The sequence below is a fragment of the Amblyomma americanum genome, chromosome 2 (assembly GCF_052857255.1).
Source record: "Amblyomma americanum isolate KBUSLIRL-KWMA chromosome 2, ASM5285725v1, whole genome shotgun sequence".
Taxonomy (NCBI): Eukaryota; Metazoa; Arthropoda; class Arachnida; order Ixodida; family Ixodidae; genus Amblyomma; species Amblyomma americanum.
The window spans coordinates 104,987,097-105,007,011 of NC_135498.1; the positions used below are offsets into that span (position 1 = coordinate 104,987,097).

A 19,915-nucleotide genomic window follows, 5' to 3' on the forward strand; every position below is an offset into this window, starting at 1 on the left:
CAATCAAAAACAACAAAAATACAGTTCTTTATAAGCACGCTAAATATCACAAGAAGAACAAGCAAGAGACGAACAACGAAGATTTGCATATCTTGAATTACACTGCTCAGCGTTTCATTGGCAACGTGTAGGCTGGGAGGCGACACAACGAACTTATTGGAACTATTCATGTATAGCACAAACAGACCTCTTTTAAAATGGCATCTTTCGCGCCTTCGCTTGGCGAAATCAGATATAGTCTGTTCGAAGGATAGATCGCGGAGGAGGTCACTTTCAATGGACATGATAGCAAGCGAGTCCACCTTGTCGTCAAGGAGGCTCGAACGAAGGCGATTTTTTATTAGCGACAACTTGGAAAACGATTGTTCGGTCTCACAGTTTGCCACGGGTATGCTTAAGTACATTCGCAAAGCGATAGAAAGGTTCGGAAACACATCAATAAGCTTTCTTTCGTGCAGCAACTTCATTATTCCCAGGGCACTCATGTCCTAACACAAAGAGTTGTGCAGAAAGTTCGCAAACTGATCGATTTCAGCGGAAAATGCTGGCTCCAAATTATTTTTGTAGGTTTTCATCAACTTCTCAGCCTGTTGTGCCAGAGAGGCCTCGCTGCCAACTTCTGTCAGCAATTATAAGAATCCGAACCTTTCGCGGAGTTCGGTGTCGGAAGCCTTTCGCACTCGCAAAGCAGAGCCTAGACCGTCAAGTACAACATTGTAGGTCTCTACAATAAACTTTTTTTATACCTTGTAGCGCACTATCGCTTTCTATGTCCGGGTGCTTACTCAAAACGATGCGTTTGCACTCATCCTGATAACATTGATTGGTACTTAGCGTGCGTGTTCTCTCTTCGAAGGTATCAAAGAGAGGTCGCAAAGAATTATTAAAGCCCTCTAGAGAGCTCAGCAGGTCTACAGCAGTTGAAATGTCTAAGCCTGGTCTCTGAAGTGCTACGCTCGTTTTGTCAAAGCGCTCCAAGATTTCACTCCAGAAAATCGTCATGAATGTAGTCTCTAGTTTTGTCATTTTCCTGAAGAGAGAGTGCGCTTCGTTCCTAGTGTCGCCGTTTTCTTCCTCGTTCTTGGATATAGCTTCAAGGCAACACAAGACTGAATTGAAATTTTTCAGAATGGCCTTACATGATTCAGCGTGCCTTGACCACCTGGTCTCAGAGAGACGTTTCAAAACAAGCTCCTGGCCAGTTCCGCCCGTGCTGTCCAAAAGATACCTACATCGCTTAGATGAGGCAGCAAAGAACACATACAGTCTCTGAATTGCAGTGAAAAATTTGACTGCCTCAAGGTAACTGTCAACGCTACACGCGCCAACTAAGTTCAGTGAATGACCAGCACACGGGACGTAGACTGCCAATTCGTTCAGGTGTTTGATTTGAGCTTGCAGTCCTTTGTGTTTTCCTGGCATATTACTCGTAAGCTTGTATTATCGTAAGCTTGTACTCGTATTATCGTAAGCTTGGCCCCTACAATCATTAATTGAGATGCCATTGGTCGTCAAGAGGAACATCACGGTATAGAAAAAAATACAAGCCGGTATGCGATTCGATTGGAACAAATCCAAGAAAGCGTTCGTACACTCTCCCATTTAAATAGTATCGTAAAACAACTGACAGCTGATCAACGTGAGTAACGTTTGGAGTCGAATCAACAATTAAAGAGAAGTATTTTGCGCTTTGCACTTCGTCAACGAGACGTTCCTCGATAGCCTTTGCCATTTGCTCGGTAAATTCATCACAAATGGTTTTTGACAGATACGATGGGTGACCTTTTCTTTTGTTCCCGTAGCGTTTGATGTGCTCCTCTAGAAAGGGATCAAACATGGCAATGGCCTCAAGCACTCCCATATAATTGCCATTTCTCGGTGAACCAAAGATCTCCTCACTGCCCCTAAACGCTAGGTTGCGCTGAACTGGAAGCTTAAGTACAACGACTACGCGCTTCAACGCCTCTGTTCAGTAAGCGGTCTCAGTGACAAAATGCTTAACCAGCTCCTTGTCAATTGTAATGCTGGAGTTAGAGCGGGCGAGCCATGCTGCCACGCAGTTCCGGTGCTCGACGCTATTTTCATGTGCGCAAACCTTTTCTTCTGCTCCTTTCCAATCAGAAAATCCGTGCGTGGTGAAAGCACTGGGGTTGCTTGAAATCGAAAATAGTTTGCACATGAAACAATAAACGGAACCTTTGGACTCCGAGTACATGAACCAGTGTCGCTCGTACGCCTCCCCATTTAGAGCCTTTCGCACGAAAAGATGGGACATATAGCGTTTCTGAGTTTTGTATTGTCTTTCGGAAGACGGAAAATTTTCTGCCCGATTTTGAAAATACAATGGCCCCTTCTCAAGGCATACACTCCGAAAGCTGTCAGTAATAACGTCCGACCACTTAGCAGAGTCACTTCGGAGAATCTCGAAACGTACCTCTTGCTGCGGGGGTGTCTGTACTTCTCTGTTGCCGCAACGAGAAGCCCTCTCATTTGTTCTCCCGAGGCACACTTTGTGGGTGGGAACATGATTGTTTGAAGCCAAACTAACAGGAAACAAGTAATAATAATAATAATTGGTTTTTGGGGAAAGGAAATGGCGCAGTACCTGTCTCATATATCGTTGGACACCTGAACCGCGCCGTAAGGGAAGGGATAAGGGAGGGAGTGAAAGAAGAAAGGAAGAAAGAGGTGCCGTAGTGGAGGGCTGCGGAATAATTTCGACCACCTGGGGATCTTTAACGTGCGTTGACATCGCACAGCACACGGGCGCCTTAGCGTTTTTCCTCCATAAAAACGCAGCCGCCGCAGTCGGGTTCGAACCCGGGAACTCCGGATCAGTAATCGAGCGCCCTAACCACTGAGCCACCACGGCGGGTAACAGGAAACAAGCGAGTCGGTTTTTGGAGGGTTGTTTCAGGTTGTTTCCTGGCGCTCGCCAGTAGAAGGAGGCTCAGCGGGAGGTTTGGCACCTGTTGATCAGCAGTAGTAGAACTTGGGCGTGGCGGACCGGACACCTGGAGCTCTGTGGCAGGGGCCCGACCGAGTAGCATAGACGTTGCTGACTGAGGAACAGGACAGGGCTCGGTTAGCGTCGGTTGCTCAGAAATATAGACGGCCGAGGTTGGCGCCGTTTTCACAGGATCCAGAAAACCAAGATGAGTCAAAGCTTGCTTCTTGCCAGGAAGCCGTGGTGATGGAGTTGGCAAGTCGACCAGAGAAACACAGTCGTTACTATTGGGAGTTTGACACTGACTCTGGGTAGAGCGATCATACTGCACCGCGAAAGCTGCATTCAGTAGGTACTTTACCACGTTACATGGGCCTGTCAGAAAATGCAGGCAGCGCCGATAAACAACACACCTACACCGGAGCAGTGGGAGGCTGCGCTGTCCAGCTCGAAGCCTGAAGAGCAGCTCAAGCTGATCGACAGGGCTCGCAAGACTGCAAAGGCCGCTGGGGCCCTGGACTGAGGGCTCCACCTACGCTGCGAGAAATAACCCTTATACAATAAAGTTTTTCATTCATTCATTCATTTGTCATCTTTGGTAGCTTCTTTTCACGCTGTTCTCTTTCTAACTTCGCCTTTCGCTTAGACGCACCACTTTGATGCTTCCGACCGAGCATTTTCGCATGAAGGGATGCTAATTGTTCACCGCACCGGACACTTCGTCAGTCCGACGCGACCGCAGGTGTCCAACGGTGGCCGTACCGATGACTGGCGCACGCTGCCCTGATGGTCCGTGGCTGGCTGGGAGTTGTGCGTCCCCCGGGAGCTCCTCAGCGGGCGGGCTTATTTATGCAAGCTTAACCGGCGGCTCGGGGCTGAATCACAGCCCGCGATCAACTTCCTTTCATAGACGCGTGCCGCGTCTGTCTATTACTAGCGCCAAAGCAGGCGTTCACATACGCATAGAGTTCCTTGTACGAATTCCCTCCTCCGTACAAACTCACTCCTTCTCCCGTTCCGGTATCGTCCTCCTATTGGCTAGGAGCAATCGTCTGTTCTGGGAGGTTCTCGATGTTTCTTTCGTCCCGTCGACGCCGAGCGCGAGAACGAAGGGGAGAGGGTGACTCCTAGCGCGGGCGAAGTTACGCGCCCTCCGTCGCCTCTGAGTCCAGCTCTCCAACTTCTCCCTTCACTCTACCACAACCCTAGCCCGAACAGTGAACATTCCATGCCCCACGGCACGCGGACTAAAGCACGTGTGGCGTCTTCTTTCTTTTCCTGCCTAGACTCTGCCATCAGACTAATCATCATCTGCTATCGGACTCATCCTGCACCACCCAAATTACCATCACTGTAAAGAAAAGTCGAATGGGAGGCACTGCTGGGTACTGCAGCACATCCTTTCTAAGAGAAGGACAGCGGCGGAACTATTTGAGAGGTGAAGGGTGGCGTTGTGGTGACGAGGGGCAAGGGAGATTTAGATCCTCATCCCACATTAAAAGGTTTAGGTGTTTCCCCCTTGCCCTTCCTCTCCAGACCACTGGACAGACGGACTGACAGGAAACCACGAAAACTCCTCCAAGCAAACGCACCTCGCTTCGTAAGAAAGAGGGCCCCGCCGGCGTGGTGGGGGATTCCTGTTTTCGCAGCTCGACAAGCTCTCCCCAAATGATCACGCTAAACGCATCCTGTTACATTAGGCGGGGGGCCCCGTCTGCTCGTTCTGGTTCTCTCGCTTCATACATGTCGCTCGAAGTTCCGTTGCCCATGGTTCCATATACTAAGCAGGTTAGAATAAATCGGCCCCCTTCTCCTACTGTCCGAGGTGAGGCCCCGGGCTACAGCCCCCTTAGCCTCCCCCCCCCCCCCCCCTTAATCCAACGCTGGTTATTTCTTTACCAGAGTTGATTTTCTAATGTGGCGTCAAAAAGAGCTACAACTGTTTACAGCGTGAGCCGTTAAGCCCGTTTCACATGCAAGCGAACCGCTCGCGAACTCCGCCGCGACGGCGAGTACACCCTCTCTCAAGCGGCGGAGAAAGCCCCAGCGGCTGGAGCGGCGAGGTTCGGGCAAGTTGGAAATTTTCGCGGCGGCGACGCGGCAGCACCGCATCTCAACCAATGACCGCCCGGCAAGGGTGGCTAGACTGGCCCGGCGTTGCCACGCGAGTTTGTACGCCGCACGTACGAACTTTTGTTTAGGAAAGAAATTGTATAAAGCGCTGTTTAATGCTTGAAACGCAATAATTATATTTATTTAAATAAACTATGAAAAGAAATGACAAAACGATGCTTCTATACTACGCTTTTTTTGTGTTTGCAGGCCACCGAAACCGGTTGCAGGCGCATATCTTTTGCCCGCAACATTGGTTTTCGCAGCGGTGGGAAACGCGCAGCGGCGATGCATGTGAAACGAAAGCTCGCGAACCGCTTCGCAGCGTCGCGCCGCTGTTCGCCAATTCGCTTGCATGTGAACCGCCCTTTATACGGAGCCCACCTCGTGCCATCGCGTGCATGAAGCCCGTCCACGCGAAGCGACCAGAAAAGATGATAACGAATGGCAGGGCGACGATAGGAGAAGGGAAGAGAATGCAGTGACGCTGTTGCCGCTGACAGAGATGCTGAAAGAAATGGTCAACGCAGCGATGCCGCTCGCTACCGGAGCCGCGAAGACAATCGCTCACGTTAACCTGTCTGATCGGTTCTGTGTTTCTCTCTCCCCCCGAGCAGCTGCAGCTCGGAAGGGGAGTGCTCGGTTAGAGATTTGACTTGATTTGATTTGGTTCCTCGGTATTCGCGGGATGGCTGGGATTAAAGGCTCTCAGAAGGCCTGACAAAGGCCCCAGCCACCCTGTATACGGTTCAGCAGCAGTTCTCCGGCGTCCATGTGTTTTTGAGATATTGACAAAAAAAAAACGCACAGGTAATACATAAATAATGAATAACTATAGACATCACAGATATGTACACAATGATAGAAATTCTTACTAATTTAGCCAGTGTTATGGCACATAATTACAATGATGTAGTTGTAATAGGAAACAGCAAACTGAAACACATACATATAAAACATAGTGCGAGAAAACAAGAAGCAACAAATTGATTTGGTTCCTCGGTATTCGCGGGATGGCTGGGATTAAAGGCTCTCAGAAGGCCTGACAAAGGCCCCAGCCACCCTGTATACGGTTCAGCAGCAGTTCTCCGGCGTCCATGTGTTTTTGAGATATTGACAAAAAAAAAACGCACAGGTAATACATAAATAATGAATAACTATAGACATCACAGATATGTACACAATGATAGAAATTCTTACTAATTTAGCCAGTGTTATGGCACATAATTACAATGATGTAGTTGTAATAGGAAACAGCAAACTGAAACACATACATATAAAACATAGTGCGAGAAAACAAGAAGCAACAAATTGATACCCATAGATTTAACACGTATTACATCTGTAACGCATATAGAGGAAAACATTATATACTCAAGCTTTTTAAACCATAATGCACACAGCAAAAATGTACATTGAAACATAAATGGCAAAGCATAACATGCACAAATAAGTGATTATTTGATTATAATATCGATTTTCGCTTAAGCGCAATTTTTTCAGGTTGCTTTTAAATGTATGTCAGCCACAGTTGAATTTTGCCAGCTGTCCTATTTTCTTTGTTATTTCGATAGATTTGAATAAAAATGTTTGTTTCCAGTAGTTGCTTCTTACCTTAGCGGTATGCGTTATATTCTGTCTGAAACAGTACCTAGAGGTCGTTATGTTACTGATATCTGGGCAAATATTTCTTCCATCCATAAGTCGAAGTATTTTCATAAGCGATATTTGGTCCGCACGAAGCACAGCATACTGCCGAAATAGTGGAGCAGTTCTCAGCTCTGCAATAGGCCCGTGGTAGATTGAGAAGATGCGGAAAACCCCCTTTTTTTAGAATTATTAATTTATTATAATTAGTGGTTCCCCATATCATTGTGCCATAAAAATTTCAGAATAGACAAGGACACAGTGTAATTGCTTTTTGAGCCAGAGTGGAATTAGACCTGCTAGTATATAAAGTAAACCATTTTTTTTAGCTCTGTACACATATGATGTACAGGGTCGTTCACCCTTAGTGCGAACACGCGAGTGATTGGCCGTACTACTCAGAAGGCCACTGCGTGCGACACAGCCGCTCATCGCAGCAAAGTGGGCCACGAAAGGATGGACCCGGACGTGGCGCTTCGCCTCATCTGCCACTTCGTTTCGATGTGCGGCCATGTCGTTCGCAGCGGCCCACCAAAGAGTACGGCCATGCACTCGCGTGTTCGCACTAAATGTGAACGACGCTGTACATGTTCGTGCATTCCAGGATAAATCTTCATGTAACTTTACTCGCAGGAATTTTTGTTCTTTCACATGCTTAATCTCTTGGCTTCGGTACCTGATTTCAGTCTTCGTTACTACTTTCTTACGTTGGAGCTTAAATAAAATGTAAGTGGTTTTTGATGCATTTAACTGTAATCCGTTTGCGTGTAACCATTGTGACAGTTGATTCATATAGCTCTTTACATTAACTGAAGCAGTATGATGTGTGAAGTGAAGAATACATTCGTGTCATCCGCATACATTGCCACTTTGAGGGCGTAGCACTTGTAGCCGCAATCACGGATTTCGTCGATGTCTGTCCGAACCCCTTCAACCCCCCCCCCCTCTCTCTCTCTCTGCGTGACCTTGAAGCGCGAAAGAGAAGGTGGCGACGCGCGTGACTCAGCTTGTTTTTGAGCTTCTTGTACGCTTTCAACAAATCTTGGTCTCGTGTTCCTACGCAAGAATGATACATGATTTCCTCCAAGATTCCCTCTGCGGGCAGCCGAAGGAACAAAACAAACCTAATAACCAGCGCCTGCGCATGCATGGCGCAGCAGCTGCCCTCTCTCTCTCTCTCTCTCTCTCTCTCTCTCTCTCTCTCTCTCTCTCTCTCTATATATATATATATATATATATATATATATATATATTGTCAAGGCGTTTATTTGAAGTACAGGTCGGTTGGTCTTGGTTGACCGGCGACACGACGGGCACACTCACAGGCGTCGTTCGAAAAAACCCAGCTGCACTTCGTCTGCTTCTTCGTTGTCCCGCTTGAACTCGTCCGCTTCTTCGCTGCGCTGCGCCTGTCGGTCCCATTACAATATATATATATATATATATATATATATATATATATATATATATATATATATATATATATATATATATATATATATATATATATATATATATATATATATATATATATATATATATATATATATATATATATATATATATATATATATATATATAGTCGGGACCAGCAGAGCTTTTCCGGGCTTGAAGCCAATGCAAAATAAATGAACAGGATGCTCGTCGAGCTCGCGAGGCTCGCCATCGACAAGACTCACTCTTATGCTCGCCGCCCAGCGAGAAGCCGATCGGCTGCGTAGCCAGACCGAGCAATGGCGGTCGACGAAGACCTCGCAGCATTGAGAGCGGCGCCGTCGACAACGCGTAAAAATTGCGAACCCTCAACTTCTGGAACTAGTCTTAGACGAGGTTCGTTTTAGGAAGACCGCGCTGAAGGAAGAGCGTAGTAAGCGTCACCGCGAAGCAACTGCCGCCGCGTCCGCCGGCTCGCGCCGATTGTTTGACTGGGCCGTTGCCTAGTTCAGCCAATTTTTATAGGTTACCTTATATTTGCACGGAAACTTAAGGTAATATCACCGAGCTCACTTTCCGGCTACGGGAATCGCACGAAGCAGGGCCGAAGCCCTCGAGCGGGGAACGGAATGCAAGAGCGGCTAATTTTGCGGCGAGAAAGGGCCTCTGACATTGAACACACGATCTTACAGCGAAAACAACGCGTCTGGTCACACCCGGTAACCCTTAAGAATATTGTGCTTGCACTCCCAAGACCACGCACTCAGGCATATACTTGCTTAGCTGTCACGCCTCATCGACCGAACAGCACCAGCGACGAGCTGAGATCTCCACTTCGTCGTGTAGCATGTATGACGTGGAATTTAATTTCGGACGCCTCAGGCTGTTCAGGATGCAATGTCGAGAGCGAAGAGCAGACGGCGCCCGTGGAAAGTGCCTTTTACTCGTTGAAGGTAAACCACTGCACAGAAGGTTAAGTTTCTACTCGTATATGGACCGTAGAAGGTAAAAACGCACACGCTTCATGGATTCGCTACTATATATTGAGACCGATGTACCGAATTAGAAGCGGTGCCGCAAGAGACATTGGAGAACGACTGTTCCAAGCGGCTATAGTCTTGAAGTGCCGTGCTTTGCAGGCAACCCCGACCGTCTACCTGCTGCACAAGCACTGGCCGGACGCTGTGGGTGCATGGACCATGTTTCCACTCTTTCAAAGGTAAGGCGCACGTGCTTGCGGGTTAGGAGGCTTATAGGGTCCGTTAAGCGTGTTATATTAATTAAGGATAGTTACAACCGCATTTACTTGGCACAGAAATGAGTTTCACGCGGAAACAGAATGGGAATAACGAGTCGACTATAAAGGTGACGTCGGTCGTATTGCGTTGTTTTAAGCAGCAATAAGCGAAAGAAAAAAAAGGTGTGGCGAAAATTACAAGAATGACATTTGAGAATTTGTGATTTGCCTTTCTCATGCTACTCTGGCTGATTTTCTTTTACAGTTATTTATAAATTCGTGTAATGTTGGCACTACAGGCCACACTATTACTGGCGCCTCCATGTGATCGGAACATGCGTCGAGGCATGTGCAAGTTTGAAATTTCGGTTAATTTCGCACATGCCTATAAAATTCTAGTGGTTGTCGCGAGCGGCAAGAAGTCACTTATACAAGTCGACAGCTTTGCAGCGTTACTGGTGCAAAATTTTCATAAATTTGCACACAGGTCAGCGATTGTGATATCTCCGTCGGTGTACCGTAGTGTCCGACGAGTGTGTACACAAGGTACGTGTTTTGTTTGCGTCATTTTTTGCACCTTGCCCTCATCTGACGGCTTGACATGCTGGTTCCGGCTTTCGTTCGACGGTAGAATAGTCAACCATGCACATCGAGTGCGGGTGTTTGTGGATTATCAGTCAGGGCATTCGTACGACATGTACACGAGCGTGTTTTTCAGGTTGCGCAGGCGTCACAAACACGACGGGGACTGGTTTTTCTTCTGCGACGACACCACTGGCGTGGACCTAGCCCTCCTTCACAGGACTCTGCGTGGACTCAACTCTACGCAGGTAAAGAGCAAGAGATGGCGCTTTAGTACCGCGGGCTATTCGACGCGCAGTACGTCGAACTTGTGCTTCATCAATCCATGGCGTAAAGGCAGAGTCTGTGCGGTTCTTCGATATGTTCTTCGGTGCATATTGTTTGATTATTTATTCATTTAAGCATACATTTAAACATACACGTTCCGACAGCTCCGGTTCCAGTTAAAGTTCATCCTCGCTAAAATTAGTCGACGTTGTTTTTAGGTTTTCTTGCCCTGTGGCTGAAACGAAGACGAGTAGCTATGAATGTATGTGGGTGCCTGCCTGGAACTGAGAATTAAAAATGGCGTGACGTAGCAAGTGACTTGTCGTGTATTATCACTTTGAGGCGCTATGCACACGTTTGTGTACATAACGAAGTAGCAGCTTTTGCTGAGAGTGTACTGTCCCTGTTTTGTTTCAGGCTAATTTAGCATCCTTCACATCGCAACTGGGTCCTTTTTTTACCACAAGTATGGCAAGTGAAGTAAATAGTACATATCTCTATACACAGTGAGATCAGCAGCATGTTTGGCCATTTTTATGTTGGGCTCATGTGGATCGTTGAAGCGGAAAATGATTCCACGATTCCGCGGGTGTTGATTTGGCTAATCCTGGTACGATGTTGCAATTTGCAATCACTGTGACACCACAAAATTTTGCGCACCCCTGTAAAAATTTAGCATTGGTGTTTTGCGTTGCAAAAAAAAAGGAATTTGCTTTCTCTAAGCTTGGATATATTATTTACACGGAAACATATTTGCGTGGAATTGAAGTAATGAATGACGGCTTAAAGGGTTAAGGTTTTTTTTTTCTATCTCGCTTTCTTACGCTTCTTGCTTCTATAGTAACCATGTAAAGCTTTTTGGCATATTAAATGTCTGATTTTTGTGTTCAGGGCAGGTAGACTTTACGACTGTGGCACTATAGAGCCTGCGTCTTATAAAATGCTGCTTCTTCTTCGCTCTTCCCGTTGGATTTCTTTCCGCGAATGGTAAAAGTTCTCTGAAGGGTCTTAGTAAATCAGAAGAATGCCATCTTTGAAGGCTATAAACTATGCCGTTTAATAATCCAGCTACGCTTCATGCCATTGAGCCGGAGTCCTTTTCGGCGCAGTGCAAATTCTGTGGCCAGAAGGCAAATTTATGCCGTATGGTATGGACTTCTCAGGAAAATAGCAGTATCGACATCATAAATCAGGCAACGTGGGAGCGCTGGGAGGTGGCCCTGTCCAGCTCGTACCTCGAGGAACAACGAGCCCTCGTCGCCAGAGCACGGGCCGCGGCTTTTACCAACGGTGTCCCGGACTAGGGACCCGATCAGACTTCCCTTAATCTATATAGTCATTGTGGTTTTAAATAAACGTTTTCATCATCATCATCTGAAAAACCAGCGTGGCGTTCGTTTCGGTAATCAAGAATTGCGCTGAAAATGCTGTATGAAGTCCCTTCCGAGAACAGCCCTTAAATGCGCCCCTGTTGTACCCTCGCTAGCACGGCAGTTACGATTCCATTGTGCATATTTGAATACGAATTCAGGAAGAGAAAGTACCTTTTATGTTTCGTTCCATATGAAACAACTAATAATGCACGGCACTTCGCGCCGTCTTTTAAAAAATCCTGCCGTCGTTATCGTTATGTTCCATCTTTGTGTACGGCGTCCGCGCAGGTGCATTTCGTGGGCCACGCGTTGCGGGACGAGGAGGCCACCATCGTGCACCACTTCGATGAGGCGCGGTCGCTCGCCTACCCGGACCTGTCGGCCGGCATGGCGCTCAGCAAGGCGGCGCTGCAGAGGTGAGGCCCGACACGGCGCCCAAGCTTCGGGATGCAGCTCGCATTTGCGCAGGCCATTCCTTCTCCCGCTTTAGTCCCGGCTTCGAAGAGTGGGCGAAGAGGTTGGAAGAATACCCCGACTGACGTGACGCGTTTGTAAAGCGAGCGCCGCGCATCTTCCGGCTGCTCTTTGGTCAGACACTGCGGCTTCGCGAGAACCGTATAGTGAGCGGGCTATTCGGCCGTATCAGCTGTTTACGGTGCAGAGTTTGTGTGCTCAATACGGCGGGGGTCATGTCTAAAAAAGGGAAGATCGCAGGCTTAGCGGTTGATGGAACGGGCGGCTAGTTGTACCGAAAGTGATCCAGGGCTTCTCTCTCTCGCTCTCCGCTAGAAAGATGGAAACATAGGTCTGTACAGGTCAAGGCAATACTAGAGGGAACACCTTAGTTTTAAGCAGCCAACGATTGCCTTCAGTCATCAGTGAAAGAAAGCCGCCGTAGTGGCTGAGTAGTTATGGTGCTCGGCTGCTGACCCGAAATACACGGGTTCGATCCCGGCCGCGGTGGTCGAATTTCGATGGAGGCGGAATTCTAGAGGCCCGTGTACTGTGCGATGTCAGTGCAAGTTAAAGAACCCCAGGTGGTCTAAATTATCCTGAGCACTTCACTACGGCGTCCCTCATACCCTCAGTCGCTTTGGGACGTTAAGTCCCATAAAACCAAACATCAGTTAAAGGTATGTTTTGTTCTTCCTTGTGGTTTTTGTCTGAACGGGTAACTCCGAAGAGTTAGGGGTTCGACCGTCCTCGCCACGGGCAAAGAAGTTGCAGTGTGAAAACTGCGCTGCCCGTAATTAGCTGTTTTTTTTTTATTTCAGCGAAGAAATTTCAAGAAGTGCATTGCGTAGATATGATCGCTTCTGCAGAGAGTATCCTCGCGGACGCTTATCCCGTCAACAAACAAGAGCTTAGAAGGCACCATTTGAAAATTCCAGGGTGGCTGAAGCACTGGACGTCACCTCACCGGACGACTTCACCATCGATCGCCAGTACGAGGTGAGTTAAGACCGCATAAATACAGCGTCCGCTCATTATTTCCCACTTCACGGCTTGTAAACTGGATTAATGCAGTTTATGTCCATAATCCGCCTTTTTCACACCACCTTTCTGCGCATGCGCGCTTCTCCTCCTCCAGCTCCATTGGTTGATATCAAACCGCCAGCTCCTATTGCTCATGCGCAGTCCTTGTCAAAGATGTGCGCGTATGTGTGTGCGTGCGTGCGGCTTTGGCTAGAAGCTTGTCCGAAGAAGACGTCACCATTTCTCTGTGCGCATTTGTGTGTAGGTCGCCAAATTCCTGAAGGCGCACTGCGGAGGCCTGTTGCTCGAGCACTCCGAGTCCTTCTGCCTCGGCGAACGGCGGGAAGGGTGCGCCACCTGGGCACCGCTACAAGCGCCCTCATGCGTGAGTTCATATTTGTGTCTGACCGCCGAATGCGCTTCGCAGTCGGGCAGCGCTTGTCTCGACCCGATACACATTTCCACTTCTGTGGATAAATGGTGGCACGCTTACGTTCGGCCACCATTCCAATGCTCTGGTTGCCGAACATGGGTGCTGAAAATATGAAACGGACATGTAATATAGAATATAACGTTCCTAATATTCACGTCGGCTACGAGGGATATGCCATAGTGAATGGCTCCGGATCGATTTCGACTATCTATAACGTGCTCTGATGTCGCATTGATTCGATCCCGCCGAACGCTGTAGCCACTGAGCCACCGCGGCTGGTAAATAAAATGTGTTAGGCGATAAAAGTGTATTTGGCGCCAACGCTGTCGAGTGACCTCTCATGCCCGGGATCCCGGGGCATCATCCGCTCGTGGCACCAGGTGACGGCCAGAAGTGCTGTCGTAGGCTACTCCTGCTAACATTTTAGCAATGCGGCGAAGCTCGCTTTAAAGGAAACACTAAGAGTTGCATTTTTGATGTCGAACACGCCAAAATTAATGTTACAACACTTTCAATAATTTTGCGAAATTTATGTGTAAGGTTTTAATGGAATTCCTTTCACCTGCCTTTGGGATTCTCCCTTATTTGTATCAGACAGCTTTCGAGAGCACAACCGAATCACCTAAACTGAATTCGCAAGGCTGCTTCACCGCATAGCAGTTTGTGATAAATTGCTGTTTATTTCTAAAGGAACGCAGTGTTTTTGCCGGTATGTCATTTGAAACGAGGGCGCGATATGTTCTCTCATATTTTATTGGTATTTAGCCAATAGAATTCTCAGTTTCGATGAAAACAATTTTAACAAAGGCCAACCATTGAAATGCAATGCTGTCCTGAGCAAGCAACTGAACGGTGGCGAAAAATGCCGTTGTCCCAGATGCAATCGTCTGGCCCCTTCTCAGCCGCCAATCTGGCATGTGCCGCGGCCTTCAGCAGCCTACGGAAGCAGCGGCAGTAGCTGCTCAGCACTCTTCACATATAGTCGCATCCTTTGACAGGTTGATTTCCTCAGGGACGTCTATTACAATACCAATCTTTTTGACCGGCTAGAGGGAGAGAGAAAACTTTATTGCGACGCAGCACTGAGCGTCGAGGATGTCCTGCGTGAGAACCAGCAACGTCAGCCGGTCCGCCAGCTCGTCCCCGACACTAGTGATGCCCGCCAAGTCGGGGAGGCATGGCTATTGGTAATTTAATGTCAATGAGAAATGAGGAAAGCGAACTCTGCAGATGGACGTAGAGCCCCGCCGCGGTGGCTCAGTGGTTAGGGCGCTCGACTACTGATCCGGAGTTCCCGGGTTCGAACCCGACCGCGGCGGCTGCGTTTTTATGGAGGAAAAACGCTAAGGCGCCCGTGTACTGTGCGATGTCGGTGCACGTTAAAGATCCCCAGGTGGTCGAAATTATGCCGGAGCCCTCCACTACGGCACGTATTTCTCTTTCTTCTTTCACTCCCTCCTTCATCCCTTCCCTTACGGCGCGGTTCAGGTGTCCAACGATATATGAGACAGATACTGCGCCATTTCCTTTCCCCCCCAAAAAACCAATTATTATTATTATTAGATGGACGTAGAGGTCAGGGGTCTTGGTCGGTTATCACACCTCATTGCATGTTTTGTGGCTAATGCAGTGGCTGTAGGCACAGAAGCCGCTTTTCTGTGCAAATTTCCGTGCGTTTGCATATCTTTTTTATTATTTCACTAGAGACGCTGCTTCGGCGCAGATATATACGCGCTGATATTTAGTGTTACGTCAGAAGCGTGAAAGAATTGCAAACAATGTGGTATTTCGGGCAATACGGTCTCGTTGCAGTGCGACGCATTTACAGTCGGCGTCAAATGAAGATGCTAACTTTTCTTGCTAACCATTCTCGCAGGGTCGCTTTAATTCTTAACTTCTGCGTTGAGCGAGAGCTGTGTGTTTCAATTTTCAAATGTCAAGGCATCTAAATTTCTCACCTGAAGGTTAGGAGCCATTTAATTCACTTTGTCCCTTATTTCAATGCCACCAACGTTATCGCTAATTTTGTGGTATCGAAATTGTTCTGATGCTACACCTGCATATGAAGCACAATGGTAAGTCCACATTCCTAAAGTTACGACGAACGGCCGCCTGGACGAGAGGCAGCTGTAGATCTTAGAGCTGGGAAACGATATCCTGTATAGCTGTTCACCCTCAGTCGCCCGGGGGCAAGGCGAGGTGCGATGTCGCTGTTCGTGAGGACAACGGACTTAAATATTATGTAGGGCGCAGAACGCCCTATAGGAAATGTGTTCGGGGGCAGACATTTCTTCGCCTCACAGATCTCCCTATATACCTTTGCCCAGCTCTTTCGTACGGTGCCAAAGACAGAATGACGAGGGCTGCGTCGTTGAAGCTCCCGACCAGCTACCTTTGAGGCTTTTATATTTATAGTGATTTTTCGCCTTTCAAAGCCGATGTGATGCATCTGGGGCATGGCGGCGCCGATAGACCTATAATCGGCAAGCACATACACAGGTGTCGCATAGCGTGCTGGAAACCACTTTGCAGATACGGTCAGATATTTCAGAATCACACGGACCCGTTGTAACTTGTGCTGCTCTTTCAGGCCGAGCGCGTGCCCAAGGATGCCCTGACGGTCGCGGTCAAGACCTGCAGCCAGTTCCACAAAGACCGCGGTACGTTGGGCGCGACCGAAACCTGCGCGTTTCAGAGTCGCAATGGAGATAATGGTAGCGCGGTGTAGTTCAGCGACAGATCATCCCTCCAAATCGAAGCCGTGGTTGAGCAATTTAACCGATGTAGCTGCGTTGAGCAGTGATGTTCCCGGCGGATTTGGAGTAGGATTTGACGCGCGTACTCGTCCGCAGTGCCGGTGATCCGCGCCACGTGGGCCGGGGACGCCCACCGGGTGACCTTCTTCAGCGACGTGGAGGACGAGCGCGTGCCGACGGTGTCCGTTGGCGTGGCCAACGTGGAGCGCGGACACTGCGCCAAGACGATGGCCATCCTGAGGCACGTCATGGAGCGCCGCCTGCTGGGCCGCTGGCTGCTGCTCGCCGACGACGACACGCTCATCAGGCACGCGCTCCATTCACGTCCTACGAATAGGCTTCGCGCCACAATCCTGGGTTACTTGAAGAGACGCTGATAACAAATCCAAGGTTGCATGTATCGAAATATGGCTGCCTCCCGGGGAAAAGGCCTGACTGAAAACGGAGTTCTTATGGATTAAAAAAAAAGGCGAAAAATTAAACTTAGGTGTCGCCGCCGGCCGTTTTCGCAACCACATTGCAGTGACGTCAAGGCAGTTTTTTTTTCTCCGGTCACCTCAAAATGCGGATCACGGAGTCATTTTAAGTACTGACATCACGGGTTTGATTGGACGGAGTGTCCTGAAAAACAGTTACATTTATGACTTCAGGCCCGCTACAGCAGCTGTCGCTGGGCTTGCGGCTTCGCGCCCGTCACAGCGGCCTCAAGAAGAGCTCTCAGTCCATGAACCCGTTTGCCACCGCTATCCTCACGGCCGGGATATGACAGTGTGCAGAGCTCTTCTCTGCAACAGTGCGCGGAGTTCGTGCAATGACAACTTTTGTGTGCGCAAGACATACACTGCATGAGGAAGAAGTGCTGCATGCAATACATGTCGTTTACGCAATATGACGCAATATGAGTGCCCCCCCCCCTTCCCAATGTGTACGTAGTCACCGCAAACTCAGACCACTCCAAGATATTCATTGTATTATGACATCATCACCCTCACTCTTCGTTTACTTCCATTCCCCCTTTCCCATCCCAGTGTGGAGTAGCAGGCCAGGGTCATATTACCGCAGGCAGACCTCTCCACCTTTCCCTTTCATTAGATTGCTCTCTCTCTCTCTCTCTGTATATATATGGTAGTAAAAAGGGAGTACGCTGTCGTCTAGCGCACTCCCTTTGGGGGGGGGGGGGGGCATGCCCCTAAAAGTGATAGGCTGTCGAAGTTCCGGAGTAGATTTCGATCACTAAATATGCGGACGCTTACTCTTGGCAACGGAGCTATATTCCCACTACAAAGCATGTAACTTGATGCAGTTAGCAATTTGAGGAGAACTTTGAACGGGGCGCTGGAGGTCCTGAGGTTGGAAAATTTAGGAGATGGAAACCTCGGTTAAAATGTCCGTAAGTGCTAAAAGTTCGCACGTTTTGAAGAGGCATTTGGTTTTCATTCCAGTTGTAAGTATTCCGCATTTTTAGTGATGGAAATATACCGCACGACTTGGACAGCATGACAGCTGACTCCATTTTTAGTGCTGGATGCGAATGCCATATAGTTAACGGCCGCTGTAACCTGAACCTAAGCATGAAACAGCAAGCAAGGCCATCGTATACAGACCGCGCGACAGATTGCTGTCCGAAGTTGTGACACATTTATTAATTCATGCATGTATGTGTGGTATGCTCGGGTTAGCTCACGCGCGACTCCTGAAAGTCGCCATTCGGCCCTTCGCAGCATACCACGCCTCCTGGACCTGCTGAGCTGCTTCGACTCGGAAGACGACGTCGCGCTTGGAGAGCGATACGGATACGCAGCGGCTACCGAGCGCGGCTACGACTACCTCACGGGAGGCTCAGGGTATGTCGTGCTTCATTTGGGGCCGCATTAAAGCCAGGGGACCTTAAAGCAGGGATTATTGTTCGGGCACTCTCGTATAGACTTCTGGTCGAAAAATGAAAACGCAGAACTTAAACAAACGCTTGTAGCGATAACCAGTTTAACGCACGTTGAAGCAAAATCGAATCCCCACTAGCCGGCAAGAGTGGTGTTTTTCGACCGGACACACAGCCTTCTCGTTCTCTTGTCACACTGCCTTGCCGCCGTGTCTGTGCGCACGGAGTTCACTGGTATGACAAGTTGTCAACACCCGTGAGACATATGTCGCGGCGTCAGCAGCCACGACAGGTTGCCTGCTTGGAGGCGAACCATATCATACTCGATCCGTCCCTGGGGAACAGAGGTCAGATCATTCTTAGGGAACACGGATTGGCATCTATGAACATATATATACTATAGCCGCGAGATCGAAGAAGGTATAGAGGTTGCTTCCGATGCCGTGGACAAACTTCGCGGCTCGTAGCTGTAAGTTTTTGTCCTTGCGCATAACTTGTAAAGTTCTGGCTGAAATGAGCGTGCATGCCGGGTAATAAATGAAATGCAATGCGGATATACATGTACGCAAAGGGCGTAACAAAAGTGCTTATGGACGGAATCACATTCCTGTGTTTTCAGTCCCGCACAGACGGACACAGACTGATATACGCCAAACGGTTTCTCGGTTCTACAAAACAAGCGCCACAGAAGAGAACCGGAACTGCGTAATCCTAGAACCGAGGACCGCTCCCTGCGTACGGTATAGTGAGCTAAGTTGTGAAGCAATCACTATTTTTATGTCACAACGACCTCACCACGCAGCTTTCAGACCAACCTGTCTGATTCGTGACACATTGTTGTGAAGAACGCACGAGGTGAAGTTTGAGCTGAATGCTTATTAGTGCGAGAGCACTATTCCGATAAGTAAATCCCGACAGAGTATCTTGCAATGTTTGCCAGTTTGTGCCAAGCGAAATGAATAACTAAAAACAAATGAAACAAATATTGCCGCGACTGGAATTCGAGCCCGCTGCGGCGCGAATGGATTAGCTTCGCAGGCCTGTGCTCGAGAACAATACAGCTATCGTCACATTCTTTCTGCCAACATGGTGTTCATTATACGAGGTTATGTATATACAGAAGCTACTTTATACAGATTATGAACAGCTTGTGCCTGCAGTGCACCAGCTTGACGTACAGAAGACAACACGACTAAAAGGGCGGCAACGATAGACACCGTATCAGCAAAGGAAACCAGTCCGGTAGAAAGTCACAGTAATTTTTTGATGGTCCGTTGGGTTCTTCGGAAGGGTGCAGAACCTTCCAAACGTTGTTGTTCGGCGGTGATGAAAGGAGATGTGCAGATGAAGGCCAAAGAGGGAATATATTTACAGGATGTACAAGGGCAAACTGCGTTACAAGTCGTGTCGCACAGACAGAGAAACACTCTCTACTCATCCACCTGAGGTTAGAGTCTAGGGTTGTCGAATTGCGTGCCACTGCACGAAGCCTCTAGCTCAACTAGACAGGACTGTCCTCCAATGATTTTACATGCACTTTTAAATCTTTTTCGAACAAAGAAGTTAGGGCGGTCATATTTCGAGGCCCGCCCCAACCAATGGAGGTAGCCACAGCCCCTGAAGGTTGGACCCAACTTCGAGCCCGGGACTTGGCTAAAAGAAAAAAAAAAACATACCGAAAACATTCTGAAAACCCTCTCCCCCCCGGGGGGGGGGGGGGGTAGGGGGGGGGGAGGAGTTCTCTCCCTTATTGCTTGATGCTGTCCCCTTCC

General features: G+C 48.5%; 1 protein-coding gene across 1 annotated transcript in view; it reads left to right on the forward strand.

Moving 5' to 3' along the window:
• Window positions 1-19,915, forward strand: part of LOC144121719 (beta-1,3-glucosyltransferase) — a 50,340-nt gene that overhangs the window by 7,007 nt on the left and 23,418 nt on the right. The window contains exons 3-10 of the mRNA XM_077655077.1: window positions 9,280-9,359; window positions 10,096-10,207; window positions 11,888-12,015; window positions 12,991-13,051; window positions 13,341-13,460; window positions 16,099-16,168; window positions 16,361-16,571; window positions 17,986-18,108. Coding sequence (XP_077511203.1) covers window positions 9,280-9,359; window positions 10,096-10,207; window positions 11,888-12,015; window positions 12,991-13,051; window positions 13,341-13,460; window positions 16,099-16,168; window positions 16,361-16,571; window positions 17,986-18,108 — 905 coding nt within the window. The remainder of the gene's footprint in view (window positions 1-9,279; window positions 9,360-10,095; window positions 10,208-11,887; window positions 12,016-12,990; window positions 13,052-13,340; window positions 13,461-16,098; window positions 16,169-16,360; window positions 16,572-17,985; window positions 18,109-19,915) is intronic.